At 56.7% G+C, this 12,510-nt stretch overlaps 1 protein-coding gene across 5 annotated transcripts in view; it reads left to right on the top strand.

Moving 5' to 3' along the window:
• AACS (acetoacetyl-CoA synthetase) overlaps positions 1 to 12,510 on the top strand; it is a 51,745-nt gene that overhangs the window by 24,011 nt on the left and 15,224 nt on the right. For all 5 annotated transcript variants that reach the window (XR_004353156.1, XM_032654421.1, XM_032654423.1 and 2 more), the window contains exons 8-10: positions 337 to 484; positions 5,493 to 5,573; positions 9,273 to 9,397. Coding sequence is in view for 4 of the 5 variants with exons in the window: in XM_032654421.1 (XP_032510312.1) it covers positions 337 to 484; positions 5,493 to 5,573; positions 9,273 to 9,397 (354 nt within the window). In the remaining variant the exon portion in view is untranslated. The remainder of the gene's footprint in view (positions 1 to 336; positions 485 to 5,492; positions 5,574 to 9,272; positions 9,398 to 12,510) is intronic.

A 12,510-nucleotide genomic window follows, 5' to 3' on the forward strand; every position in this document is an offset into this window, starting at 1 on the left:
CAGGTTTGACTCCTGGTCGGGAACTAGATCCCGCATGCCTGCCGCGACTAAGACCCAGAGCAGCCAAAATAAGTAAATAAATATTAAGAAAAAGAAAAAAGCAACCGGAAATTTTCACTCAGTTACTTTTTATTCAATTAGCATGAATCCTTGAGCCCCGACTTCTCCCTTCTCTCTTGGGAAGCTTCCAGACAAGGCAGGTCCCTGGAATCTAGGTCGTCACCCAGGTAGACGTGGAGGGGGGTGAACGGGAGGACTCGACAGATTTCCGCACCCCCGCCCCGCCAGGCGTTCTAGAACCTTCACCGTTTGTCTCCTGCGCCTTTTTGCCCACAGCGTGTTCCTGGAGGACTTCCTGGCCACTGGGCAAGGTGCGCAAGCCCCCCAGCTGGAGTTCGAGCAGCTGCCCTTCAGCCACCCGCTCTTCATCATGTTTTCGTCAGGCACGACCGGAGCGCCCAAGTGCATGGTGCACTCGGCCGGGGTAGGTCTGCACCCCGTCCCTGCCTGGGGGCTTCCTGCTGGCTAGGGCGGCACCCCATCCCCGCTCTCCAGGTGGGTGCTGCGCCCAGATCCGGCCTCGAGCCGGGCGGTGGGGGGCTGCTGCCCCAGCTGCCGTGGCCCCGTCGCCACGGGGTCCCGGGACTCCACAGCCCACCAGGGCAAGGCCTGCGCCGGGCGAGCTGGTGACAGTCATGCTGTACGTCATGACCCCTTAGGGTATTGTGAGTCCGACAGATGGGCCCTGCCCGCATTTTATTTTATTTATTTATTTTTAAATTAATTTTTCTTGGAGTAGAATTGCTTTACAATGTTGTGTTAGTTTCTGCTGTACGGCAAAGTAAATCAGTGATACATATATCCCTTCTCTTTTGGATTTCCTTCCCATTTAGGTCACCACAGTGCACTGAGTAGAGTTCCCTGTGCTCTACAGTAGGTTCTCATCAGTTATCTATTTTATACATAGTATCAATAGTGTATGTGTGTCAGTCCCAGTCTCCCAATTCCTCCCCCCGCCGCCCCCTTTTCCCCCTTGGCGTCCATACGTTTGTTCTCTGTGTCTGTGTCTCTATTTCTGCTTTGCGAACAAGATCATCTGTACCATTTTTCTAGATTTGTGCGTTAATATACGATGTTTGTTTTTCTCTTTGTGCCTCACTTCGCTCTGTATAACAGTCTCTAGGTCCATCCACGTCTCTACAAATGACCTAATTTCGTTCCTTTTTATGGCCTAGTAATATTCCATTGTATATATGTACCACATCTTCTTTATCCATTCCTCTGTCGATGGGCATTTAGGTTGCTTCCATGTCCTGGCTATTGTAAATAGTGCTGCAGTGAACATTGGGGTGCATGTGTCTTTTTGAATTATGGTTTTCGCTGGGTATATGCCCAGGAGTGGGATTGCTGGGTCATATGGTAGTTCTATTTTTAGTTTTTTAAGGAACGTCCATACTGTTCTCCACAGTGGCTGTATCAGTTTACATTCCCACCAACAGTGCAAGAGGGTTCCCCTTTTCTCCACACCCTCTCCAGCATTTATTGTTTGTAGATTGTGGTGATCGCCATTATGACCATGTGAGCTGATACCTCATTGTAGTTTTGATTTGCATTTCTCTAATTAGTGATGGTGAACATCTTTTCATGTGTTTTTTGACCATCTGCCGGCATTTTAAACAGAAGGAAACAGGTTAGGTGAGAAGAGAAGATATCAGCTCATCAAGGGTCCTAAGAAGTGTTGGTGTGTTTTCTCAAAGCCGTCACGTAAGCGTGGGTACGGACGGTGCACGTGCCAGGCAGCGTCGCCAAACTTCTGTCTGACCGTGGGCTGGGGTCAAAAAGTTTGAAAGCCGCCGGGTTATGTTATAAAGTGCGGTTAACTGAGGGAGGACTTACCGTGCTGTGTGAGTCAGCTCGGGCTGCCGTAGCAAAAGAGCACGGGCTGAGGGGGTTCTTAAACAACGAAGATTTACTTCCTTGCGGCTCTGGAGGCTGGGTGTCCAAGACCGGGGTGTGGGCAGGGTTGGTTCCCTCCGAGCCTCTGTCGTCGGCTCGCAGGGGGCTGCCTTCTTGCTCTGTCCTCACGCGCTCTTTCCTCTCTGCACGCACATTCCCGGCGTCTCTTTGGGGTCTAATTTTCCTCTCTTCGTAAGGACATCCATCGCGGTGGACGAGCGCCCACCCTATCGGCCTCGTTTTAACCTCCTCCCCTCTTGGAGGCCCGAGGATTATCTGAGTGGAGAAACCTCACGTTGTCTAAGAGCCTTCTAGCTATAGTGCTTGGTCAGACGGTGGTATTTGAACATGAAATACAAAATTCTCTTATTCCAGCTCATTCAGCTTTTACAGCTGTTCTCTGCTAGAACATCTAGAAGCTGTTTGAACCCCTGCCGTAGAATCACTCTAACGCCTTAATACAGCTCTTTCCACAGTGTTCTCATGAGAACGTGGAAAGAGGTTAACACAACTTTGTCATCACCTGGATTTGCATCCAAGGAAGATCCGATGGCAGGTTAGGAATGATAACCGCCAGATACACACGAGCCTGTTCACAGACAGTGGGTGACTTCTCAGGAACCACGGAGTGGGAGGGAGGGGACATCGGGGGCCAAAGCCTTGATTTCTGGAAGCAGCGCGGACCGAGCCGAGTGGCCTCCTTGTAGCAGCGGGTGCTTGTTGCTTACCAGCCGGTTTCATCACACCGAGTCGGGCGTGTTCAGAGCCTAAGCTGTAGCTGCTGGCATCGCGTTTTGCCTGGAGGGGGACCCCTGGTGTGCCTGGTCGGAGGCCCGATATCCGGCCACAGAGATGAGTGTTTTTAGAAGCCTGGCAGGCGAGGGCGTTGCGGGGTGTGTGTGTGGGAAAACAGCACATTTTAGGAAAGCCTGCCGTCCCCGACTGTACTTCTATTCTCAGTGCTCTTTGCCTAGCGAATGTCCCTTCTTTAGGAGTGGAACATAAAAATGTATCAGTTGAAATGTAGTTTGCTCATAAAATCATTGTGCTTGGTATATTTAGAATATGGAAAAGTCAGGAAAAATTATATTACTTCTGGCTTCGCTGGGCTCTTGCATCTCCAGAGAAGTGACTAACATCTTGCCTGTTTTCAAGCGTTATCTCGAGCGGAAACTTGAAAACAGCGCGGTGGGACCGCCGACAGTGCCCCTGGGGCTGGCAGCAGGGTCAGGGTTGGGTTGGGACGTTGTGATCCCCGTTTGCTGTTTTGTGCTTTCTAAGCCCACAAAAGAGCCCAGAAAACAGCTTCCCTCTTCCTTCTTTTAAATTACTCTTCTTGCTTGAGATTCAGAAACCACGCTGCTTACACTTCCTGACGCTCAGGGAAAGCATTCAGACTTGCCATAGATATTTAGAAATTAAGGGACGAGCTGTGGACGCGACTCGTTAAGGTTCACACAGAGAGAAGCAAAGGAGGGCTCTGTGCCGTCGAGAGAGTGAGGTTGCCGAGCAGGTGAGCACATGGCAGGTTACGAATAGGCCGGGCTCGTAGAGGCAGACCGTACGGGCGAAGGTGCCCTTGAAAGGCCAGTCTAAGTGAAAAGGGAAATCGATGGGCATCTGCCACGGGTTCCTATAACCCAGGAGCTCCCAGTTCTTTCTGTGGACTTGCCACGTGAGCACTTAGCGTTCATCGAAAGGGTTCCTGAAATGTTTGTTGTCCCCACGTGGTCGCCCGCCTTCCCTAGGAAGCCTGTGACTGTCCTGGGTGGGCGCGGGTGTGCTGTCCCTGACCCTGCAGTGCACGCACGGTGAAGCCACCGGGCTCTTGGCTCCCATGTGCAGACCCAGGGTGGCCTCGGGGGACCCTCAGAACGGGCTCTCCCTCCCAGCAGCCTTTCTAACGCTGTCTCTCCGACCCCTGTGTGGTCCGTCCCCAGGGCAGGCGTCCCCACTGCGGGCCTGGTGACGGGGTGCCATCCAGGACAGACTCGGGAATAGGAGTGCTGGCTCTTGAGTTAGAGAATTTGTTAGGTAGGATTGTTTCTGTTGAGCTTTGAAAGGGATCATCTCCTCCTACTGGCTTGTGGTTTTTTTGTTTTTTTTTTTTTTTTTTTTTTTTTTTTTTTTTTTTTTGCGGGACGCAGGCCTCTCACCATAGTGGCCTCTCCCGTTGTGGAGCACAGGCTCCGGACGCGCAGGCTTAGCGGCCATGGCTCACGGGCCCAGCCGCTCCACAGCATGTGGGATCTTTCCCGACCGGGGCAAGAACCTGTGTCCCCTGCATTGGCAGGCGGACTCTCACCACTGCGCCACCAGGGAAGCCCTGGCTTGTTTTTTATTTCCCTTGGGTACAATGAGGGTCATCAAGGCTGGTTTTAATACGTGGGTCCCGATAGTCCCTAAACAACCAGGGCCACCGTTGCCGTCAGCTGGCGGCTCCCGTCTGTGGCCAGACTGAGCGCAGTGGTTGGCCTTTTCAGGGGCTTCGGAGGGGCCGCGTCCCTCATCTAGCCTTAGGATCTTGTGTGAGATCCATTGAAAGGATGGGAAAACTGAGAGATGAAACAGCTGGTTCAGGGTCCCCTTGCTCTGCTCTCTGCATTGTGCTTGGGGCTGGGAAGCTTCCTGTCCTCCCTGTGAGCCACAAGCGACACAGAGTCATTTGGAACAAGTGGGGTCTGGGCAGTGGAATACTTATACGGCTGTACGAAAAACCATGAGGGAAACTCCCTGTATTGATAAATGGAAAAAGCAAACTGCAGGACAGTGCGTCCAAATAAAAAACCAGCATAAATAAATACATGCAGACAGGCAAGAAACATACCTGGAAATGTACACGGGAAACGTATACGGTTACTGGTTGCAGAAGGGGACGGGGGGCTTGTCATGGTGTATGCTTTCGAGTTTCGGTCCAAGCGAATATACTGCCCTGTGAACATTAAAATAAAAAGTAATAGATCACATGTCGGGGTTGGGAGAGAGGGGTCTGGCTGGGCGTTTGAGCTGAAAGCAGGGTCTTGAGCTACCCCTCGGCCAAGGAGTCCCTGAGCTCTGATCCGAGGCTCTCGGAGCTGCAGACCCAGCGGCGGCTGTGCACCCCGGGGACAGTCCTGCTCAGGCATCCAGTCTTCCCCGTCCACCACGAGGGAGCAAGGCTGGCCTGTAGTGCCCTGGTCTGGAGGGGGGCAAGTGTCCGTGCACCCAGCCTTTTACCTTCATCTTCGTGACTCTCCGCTCCGTGATCTTCACTTCTCTCTGCCTGAGGTTGGTGGGTCCCCTGTGCTCCTGATCACCTGGCGCCCAGAGCCTGCAGGCCGGCAGGGTCAGGTCAGGGTTTCTTCTCGTGTCCCCAGCGAGTCTTAGGGGTCAGGTGGCAGAGGGACGGGAGCACTGCTCGTCATGGTGAGGGTGCTCAGAGCTCTGCCTCTTCCTTGACCTCTCCTGCCCCAGGGCCAAGTGTCTGGGCTGCGCGTGCCTCTGTGCCCTTGGAGGAAGCAGCCTGGTTCACGCGGAAATCCCCCGCTTCTCCCCAGGGGACCCTCATCCAGCACCTGAAGGAGCACATTCTTCACGGCAACATGACCAGCAGTGACATCATCCTGTATTACACCACGGTGAGTGCGGGTGCTGTGCTGAGACGGGTGCCCTCCCCCTCCTCCGCGCCGCTCCCAGGACGGGCTTTGGTTCATTCAGGTAGAGAGGACTTTATCTTTACTCTTCTTTTTGCCTCTCCACCTTTGCACACGTCAGGAGCCAGAAGCGCAGCTTGAGCCGCAGGCAGCGTGCGCCAGACCCCAGGCCACGTGCGCCAGACCCCGGGCCGCGTGCGAGCAGCCCCTCCTGCGGGATCCTTCGCTCTTGCTCTCTTTCTCTCCCTCCCGGTGGCTGCCCACTTGAATCTCGGCAGCAAGGTCGAGCACCAGGCTGGCCCGTCCCCCTGTGTTGACCTCGGTTGCCGCTGGGAGCCCTGGAGCCCTGGGGAAATCTAGAGAAACCGAGGAGACTGTTAATTCAGTCTCTTGAGCCTGCAGAGGTGGGGATGAGTGTCACGTGACGGAAATCTGTGGCTCAACCTGGGGGACAGGAACTTACCAGAGATGCCACGAGGACGGTCAGTTCTTAGTCGTGTGCTATAGTAAAGGGACTCTGACCAGTTGAGGCGGAAAAGGAATTTACTGGAAGGCCGTGGCGTGGCACGCTGAGAGGCAGAATAACGGCCCCAAAGGTGCCCATGTCCTCACTCCCGGAGCCTGTGCGTGTCACCTGATGCGGCAAAGGGGCTCTGCAGATGTGATTCGGCTGCAGCTCCGGAGACCGGGAGAGTGTCCTGCGTTGTCCGGGGCCCAGGGTGATCACCAGGGTCCTTACAAGAGGGAGGCAGGAGGGGTGGAGCCAGAGGGGGTGGACGACAGAGCAGAGGCCAGAGCACGGTGGGTCCATGAGCCAAGGAGCGCGGGGGCCCCTTGAAGCTGGAAAAGGCAAAGAAAGACCCTCCCCTGGAGCCTCCAGAAGGAACTCCCAGCCCTGCTGACACCTGAGTTTGGACACCCGACCTTCAGGACTCTCAGACAGTACATTTAGACCAATGGGTTTGTGCCCGTTGTTTACAGCAGCCAGAGGAAGGGCATGCAGGGTGGCTCGAGCAGTTACTTCCATGGCTGGGGATCCAGGCGTGAGACCAGGCGGGGCCTGCAGGTGGCCGCGCGTGCAGCCGAGAGCCGCTGCTGTACTGCAGTGCCCGCGGGAGGCCCGCAGTCCTGCCCCCAGGATGGAGGTGGTCCTGCTTCCAGCCCTTCCCGTGGGTTAGTGTGGAGCGGGCGTCATCAAACCAGAGCTTGAGCTCAAGGCGCTGGAGCTGTTCCCGACGCTGCTGAACCCTGGAAGGTGAAAGGTTAACAAGCCGAAGGAAGTGCTGTTTGTCCCAAGGGAAGAAAACTCAAAATCAGCTTTGTCCAAGACCGCAAATATCCAGGGGCTCCAGAGTGATTTGGCTCCCATTTCCGGTCTGAGTTCTCAAGGAAGCAGAACGCTGAGGCATCTTCCTAACCTGGGAGGTCAAGGCCCAGGCCCTGCTGCTTCTCTGGGGCCAGAGCCCCAGGACCCGACGCAGACACAGGAGGGAGCGCTGACGTGCGACCAGGGGCAGGTCGCCCTGTGTGTCCAGCCGTAAATCCAGGGCTTTGGGCCAAATAATTTGGGTTTCTTTCAGCTGCAGGCTTTCCTTCCATCCCCCTCCCCCATCGTGAACAGTGAGTAGTGCTGGGTCCCCGCCAGGCTCTGCCAGGCTCCGGCCCTTTCAGACAGGAAGCCCAGCCCTGGGGTGTTAATGGAGCAGCGTTTTGAGTTGCAGAACCCCACCCCCCGGGGGAAGCCACAGCTATGCTGACCTCCAACTCAGCTGCCTCCCTGGGACACAGTGAGGGGACAATGGAAGGACTCAAGGATCCAGAGCAATTCTCTCAAAAGCAGTTCACTTTTCTGGGAAGCATCCTGCCCATGAAGGATGGGGCTGTTGCATTTTTCGGTGGAGGATGCCAGGTGCCAGCAGCAGCCTCGGGTGCCCCTAGCCGGCCCCAGCCAGGCCTGTGCTGTCACCTGCTGACTCACTTTAACAGCTGGACAGTGAGGTGGCCAGGATGCAGTGCTGCCTATTACAGTAATTCCTTGGGAACTCCCCGGCGGTCCAGTGGTTAGGACTCCACAGCTTCACTGCCGAGGGCCCGGGTTCAATCCCTGGTTGGGGAACTAAGATCCCGCAAGCCGTGCTATGAGGCCAAAAAAAAAAGAAAAGTAAAAAAGATTCCTTATTAGAAGAAACTCAACTTAGGATGTTAAAACCCTTAAAAAAAAAAAAAAAGGCAACTCAACTAAATGGAGGTTCTCGTGTGACCCCTGGTTCCCTTTGCCGTTTCCATGGTGCCAAAGGGGGAGCATAGGTTGGTCATCGTGCTCTTACCCGCGTCACTCACACTGTTGTGAACTGTCTGGGGATTCTTAACTGCCACTTGGGTGCCACCTCACGTGGCCGCCTGGTCCCCGATGGCGGGATTCTGACCTGGGGATGCCAGGTGACCCGGGACACTGGGCCGCGTCTGCTCCAGGCTCATGGATGGGCATCCTGCCCTCGTTGCTTACGGGGTAGAATTGGGTTGTTCTGCCCTCTGGACAGAGGTTCCTGCTTCCTTGTTCTGTCGCTATATTGCTTTAGGCCGGAATCGCCTACAAATTCTCCCAGCGTGGGTGGGAGTGCCATTGTCAGTGGGGCTATGAGCACACTCTTTGGCTGTGAAAATTTTTTTAATTAAAAAAAAAATGCTCTCCTTACACGTGGTAAGCATTTCATGCAGCACCTGGGAACTTGGTGAGAGGTTGGCGTCTTCCAGGGCCCAGAGGCAGCCACGTCCGCCCTGCTCACTCCCCTGCCCCTCGGGCCCCTTTGCAGGCCCAGGGGTGGGGCTGGGGGTTCTGTATACGAATGGGGCGCTGCACACCCTCTGCCGGGCTGGCTCTGCCACTTTACGGTCTGTCTTCGAGACTGTTCTGCACAGAGCCAGGCCTCGTTCTTTTTGATGGCTGCACAGTGGCTGACTCCTGAGTGCTGGCTGGGTGCCAGGCGCTGTTTCCCACGTCCGACCTGGGTCGCCTGCTGCAGCGCCCAGGGTTCCCTGCATGTGTGCACCACGTGACCACGCAACGGGCATCTCTGTTGCCTTCAGTCCCTTGTTGTCACCAGTGAGGCTGCAGGAAACATTCTCCTACATGTCTTAGTGCACACGTGTGCGTTGATCCCCGCCATAAACTCTCTTAATTTTTATTTTTATTTTGGCTTCATTGGGTCTTTGTTGCTGCGTGCGGGCTTTCTCTAGTTGCTGCGAGTGGGGGCTACTCTTTGCTGTGACGCGTGGGCTTCTCATTACGGTGGCTTCTCTTGTTGCGAAGCAGGGGCTCTAGGCGTGCGGGCTTCAGTAGTTGTGGCACGCGGGCTCAGTAGCTGTGGCACACGGGCTCAGTAGTTGTGGCGCACGGGCTTAGCTGCTCCGCGGTATGTGGGATCCTCCCAGGCCAGGGCTCGAACCCGTGTCCCCTGCATCGGCAGGCGGATTGTTAACCTCTGCGCCACCAGGGAAGCCCCTGACCGTAAACTGTTGACGGGGAATTGCTGGGGCAGAGCGTTGTGCATTTGGGCCGGGCAGTGCTTGGCTACTTTGGCTCAGCGTCGGGTGGTTTTCTAGGGATGTGAGAGGCTGCGTGACGGGGCCGAGGGGAGCTGGCCCGGTGCTGGGTTGACACGTGTTCCCTTCTGTCTGCTCCAGGTCGGCTGGATGATGTGGAACTGGATGGTGTCTGCTCTCGCCACGGGGGCGGCCGTGGTCCTCTACGACGGCTCCCCGCTGGTGCCCACCCCCAATGTGCTCTGGGACCTGGTCGACAGGATCGGGTAGGTACCCGGGACACTCAGACACAGGGCGGCCGCTCTGAGGATCTGGGTGCCGTCTCTGGAATGCTTTGCCACCCTCGATGTCCCCCTCTTGGTGGGGGTGGCTGTGTGAGGGTGTGGAGGTGCTAGGAGTAGGTGAAGCTGTCAAGGAGGGTGGGAAGGGGCGGGCGCCCCTGACAGGGACCGACCATGGAGATCCACGTAGTGCGGAGGGGGCTGCCCCGCCCCTCAAGGCCCAGGTGTGAGCTCTGAAACCTCGGGCACCGGGAGAGGGAACGTGGTCTTTTTTTTTGTAACTCTGGATTCTAAGAACTTGCAGAGCTGCGACCCAGAAGAGAGGCAGACTGAGGGCTGATGAGAGCTTTGTTTCACGCGGGGCCCATGGCCGCAAGGGTGATAGAGAATGACCCAGGCTGAACCTGGGGTCGGGACGGTGTGGAGATGCTCATCCGGGGGAGGGCAGGTCTGTCTCTGGGGCGTTCCCAGCGTTTGGCCTTACCGCCTGCCTTCCTGCGAGCCCTCAGGGCTGGCCAGCGCCTCGAGGGTCTCCCAACGGTGTGGAGATGCTCATCCGGGGGAGGGTAGGTCTGTCTCTGGGGCGTTCCCAGCGTTGGCCTTACCGCCTGCCTTTCTGCGAGCCCTCAGGGCTGGCCAGCGCCTCGAGGGTCTCCCAGGACCCAGCAGGGTGCTTCCAGATGCCCCGCTGCCGGTACTGCAGAAGGGCATCCCCGCCTCCCCACAGTCCTGTGAACAGGACGGCAAGCGGCATCCTGATGGCAGAGGCGGCGGCCAGCTAAGGGGCAGTGTCAGGGGAAGGGTGAAGTGGCGCCTCTTCTCCCCCAGGCCCCCTCACCGTCATTGCCAGAAACTGTCCAAAGACCCTGTTCCGTTGGCACTTCCTTTGCTGATGAATTCATCATAGGCGGCGGACGCATTCTCGCCGCTGCGGCTGGTGGTTGCCGTTGGCCTAATGATCATGTTTCCAAGAACGAGAACACGGAAGCTGGCAGGGCTCCCGTGGCCCAGGAGTTAGCCACGCTCTGAAATGTTCTAATTACGTTACCTTTGAGTCCATTTACGTTGGGGAAACAGGAGGAACCGCTAATGTTCTTAAATCCTCGGGCATTAATATTTGAAGTATAACTTTGGCCTGGGTGATATTTAAATCCTGACATTTGGCTCACAGTATTAGCGAGGAAATTTATTTCCTAATGAGCTTGTTGCCAGTGAAAGGTTAATCAAACCCCTGGGAGGATCTCTGCCCTGAACACCTGTAAGCCGCGCTCAGGAGGAGACACTCTGGACGTGTATGCCTGTGCCACGGGAGGAGGGATGGAGAGAGAAAGGTACATCCCCGGGGCTTAGAGCTAATGAAGTCGAAGGATGGAAGGCCCGGGCAGACCCAGCTTTGCGTGTGTGTACGTGCACACGTGTGAGTGTGTATGTGCACGAGTGTGAGCACGCATGTCTGTGAGTGTGCACATACACTTATGTGCACACGTGGGTGTGAGAACACCCATGCCTGTGGATGAGTGTGTGTGTGCCTGCATGTGATTGTGTGCAGGTGTGTGTGCAAGCGTGCATGTGGGAGTGCGTTCGCAGCCCTGTGGTTTGGGTCTGTGTAGAACGCACGTGCTGGGCCTCCGCCTTACATCCCGGTTTGGCCTGTGCCCCGGACGCCAGCTGAGCCGTGGCCTTGGCCGTCCTCAGGGCCCCTCTGGCCTGGCCCTTCACCCGGCTGGGGGGGCTCATCTGCTGAGGTCAGCGAGGCAGGTGCCGCTCGTTGGCCTGTGAGGGGCGCCCGAAGGGCAGCACGGCGCTCCGGCCGTCCACGCGGGTGACAGGAGAGGGGGCAGGTCAGACGGGGCGGGATGCCTTCATTCCAGCTCTGCCACCTCCCGACGCTGAAGTAACACCAAATCAAACGTGCTTTCACCTAAAATCCTGTGGGTTTGTGGCAGGAGGAGCGACGCTTCAGCGCTGGCAGGGCGGGCAGGGGCCTCGCAGTGCGATTTAAGGGCCTCTCACGTTTAAAATAACGTTGATGCACTTGGGGACGAAGTCTTCGTCGATTGTCACCGTGTCAGCGCACAGGCTTACTAACATGTTTTATAACTGAGCAGTTATTTTGCAGACGTGAACAAGGTTAAAGGACGGATTGTCCTCTTTGTTTGGGGTGTGTTGCTGGGCTCTCCAGGTCTGGGCCGGGGAACATTCTGGTTGGGGTCAGGGCAGAACTCTGGGGTCTCTGTCCAGGTTTGCAACGGGGCAGGCAGTTCACGTTTAGGACTGCGGGACGTGTGTTGCAGGCCAGGGCAGTGGCGGGTGCCGAGGCCCCAAGGGGACCGAGATGGGGGTGGTGCGGAGGCTGGGAGGAGGCCCTCGTGGCTGGATGTGGGCAGTCGATTCGGGCGGTGGAGCTGGGTGAGGGGGAGGGCAGGGTCCCCCAGGGATTTCGGGGCTGTGCCGCGGGGCGGGTGTCTTCCGCGTGACGTGGCACCCCGTTGGGGCGTTGAACTTGGGGGCGCTACACGATCCCCCCGCGAACTGCGGGGTCGAGGGCAGACCGGGCAGACCGGGGCTCAGGCTGGCGGAGCCTTGGAGGAGCTGCGTCTGCAGGTGGCTCCTTGCAGGGCTCCGGGCTGGGGTGAGCCGGGGAGCTGCCTCGTTCCTCGTGGGGTGCTTCCCAGCAGCACTCGCGAAAATGACACAGCGCCGAGCACACAGGCACGGGCACCTGCGCTTCATGAGCTCTGTGTTTTTTAAACTGCCTTTTACCCAAGCCCTGGAGACAGACGGTGAGGCCTGGCCGTTCCTTCACACAAGCAGGCCTGGGGCCGAGCCCCGGGGACGCCGTGGCAGTCTTTACACATCGCTGAGCGCGGTTTGCAGACAGACACCTGCGACTTGGGGAGAGGGGAGCGGATGGGGGCTGAGCAGAAATCTGCGTGCTGCTCTGTGTGGTCGGTGGCTGGAGATCTCTGTACCTGTGGCTGAGGCTGTCACTGCTGTCCGTCAGCATGTGATGGGTCCCTGGTCTCCTGTTGAAATACGGGTGACGCCTTAATTCTCAGAGGTGATCTGGAATCAGCTAATCAGACTACCTGAGTTTA

The sequence above is a fragment of the Phocoena sinus genome, chromosome 14 (genome assembly GCF_008692025.1).
Source record: "Phocoena sinus isolate mPhoSin1 chromosome 14, mPhoSin1.pri, whole genome shotgun sequence".
Taxonomy (NCBI): Eukaryota; Metazoa; Chordata; class Mammalia; order Artiodactyla; family Phocoenidae; genus Phocoena; species Phocoena sinus.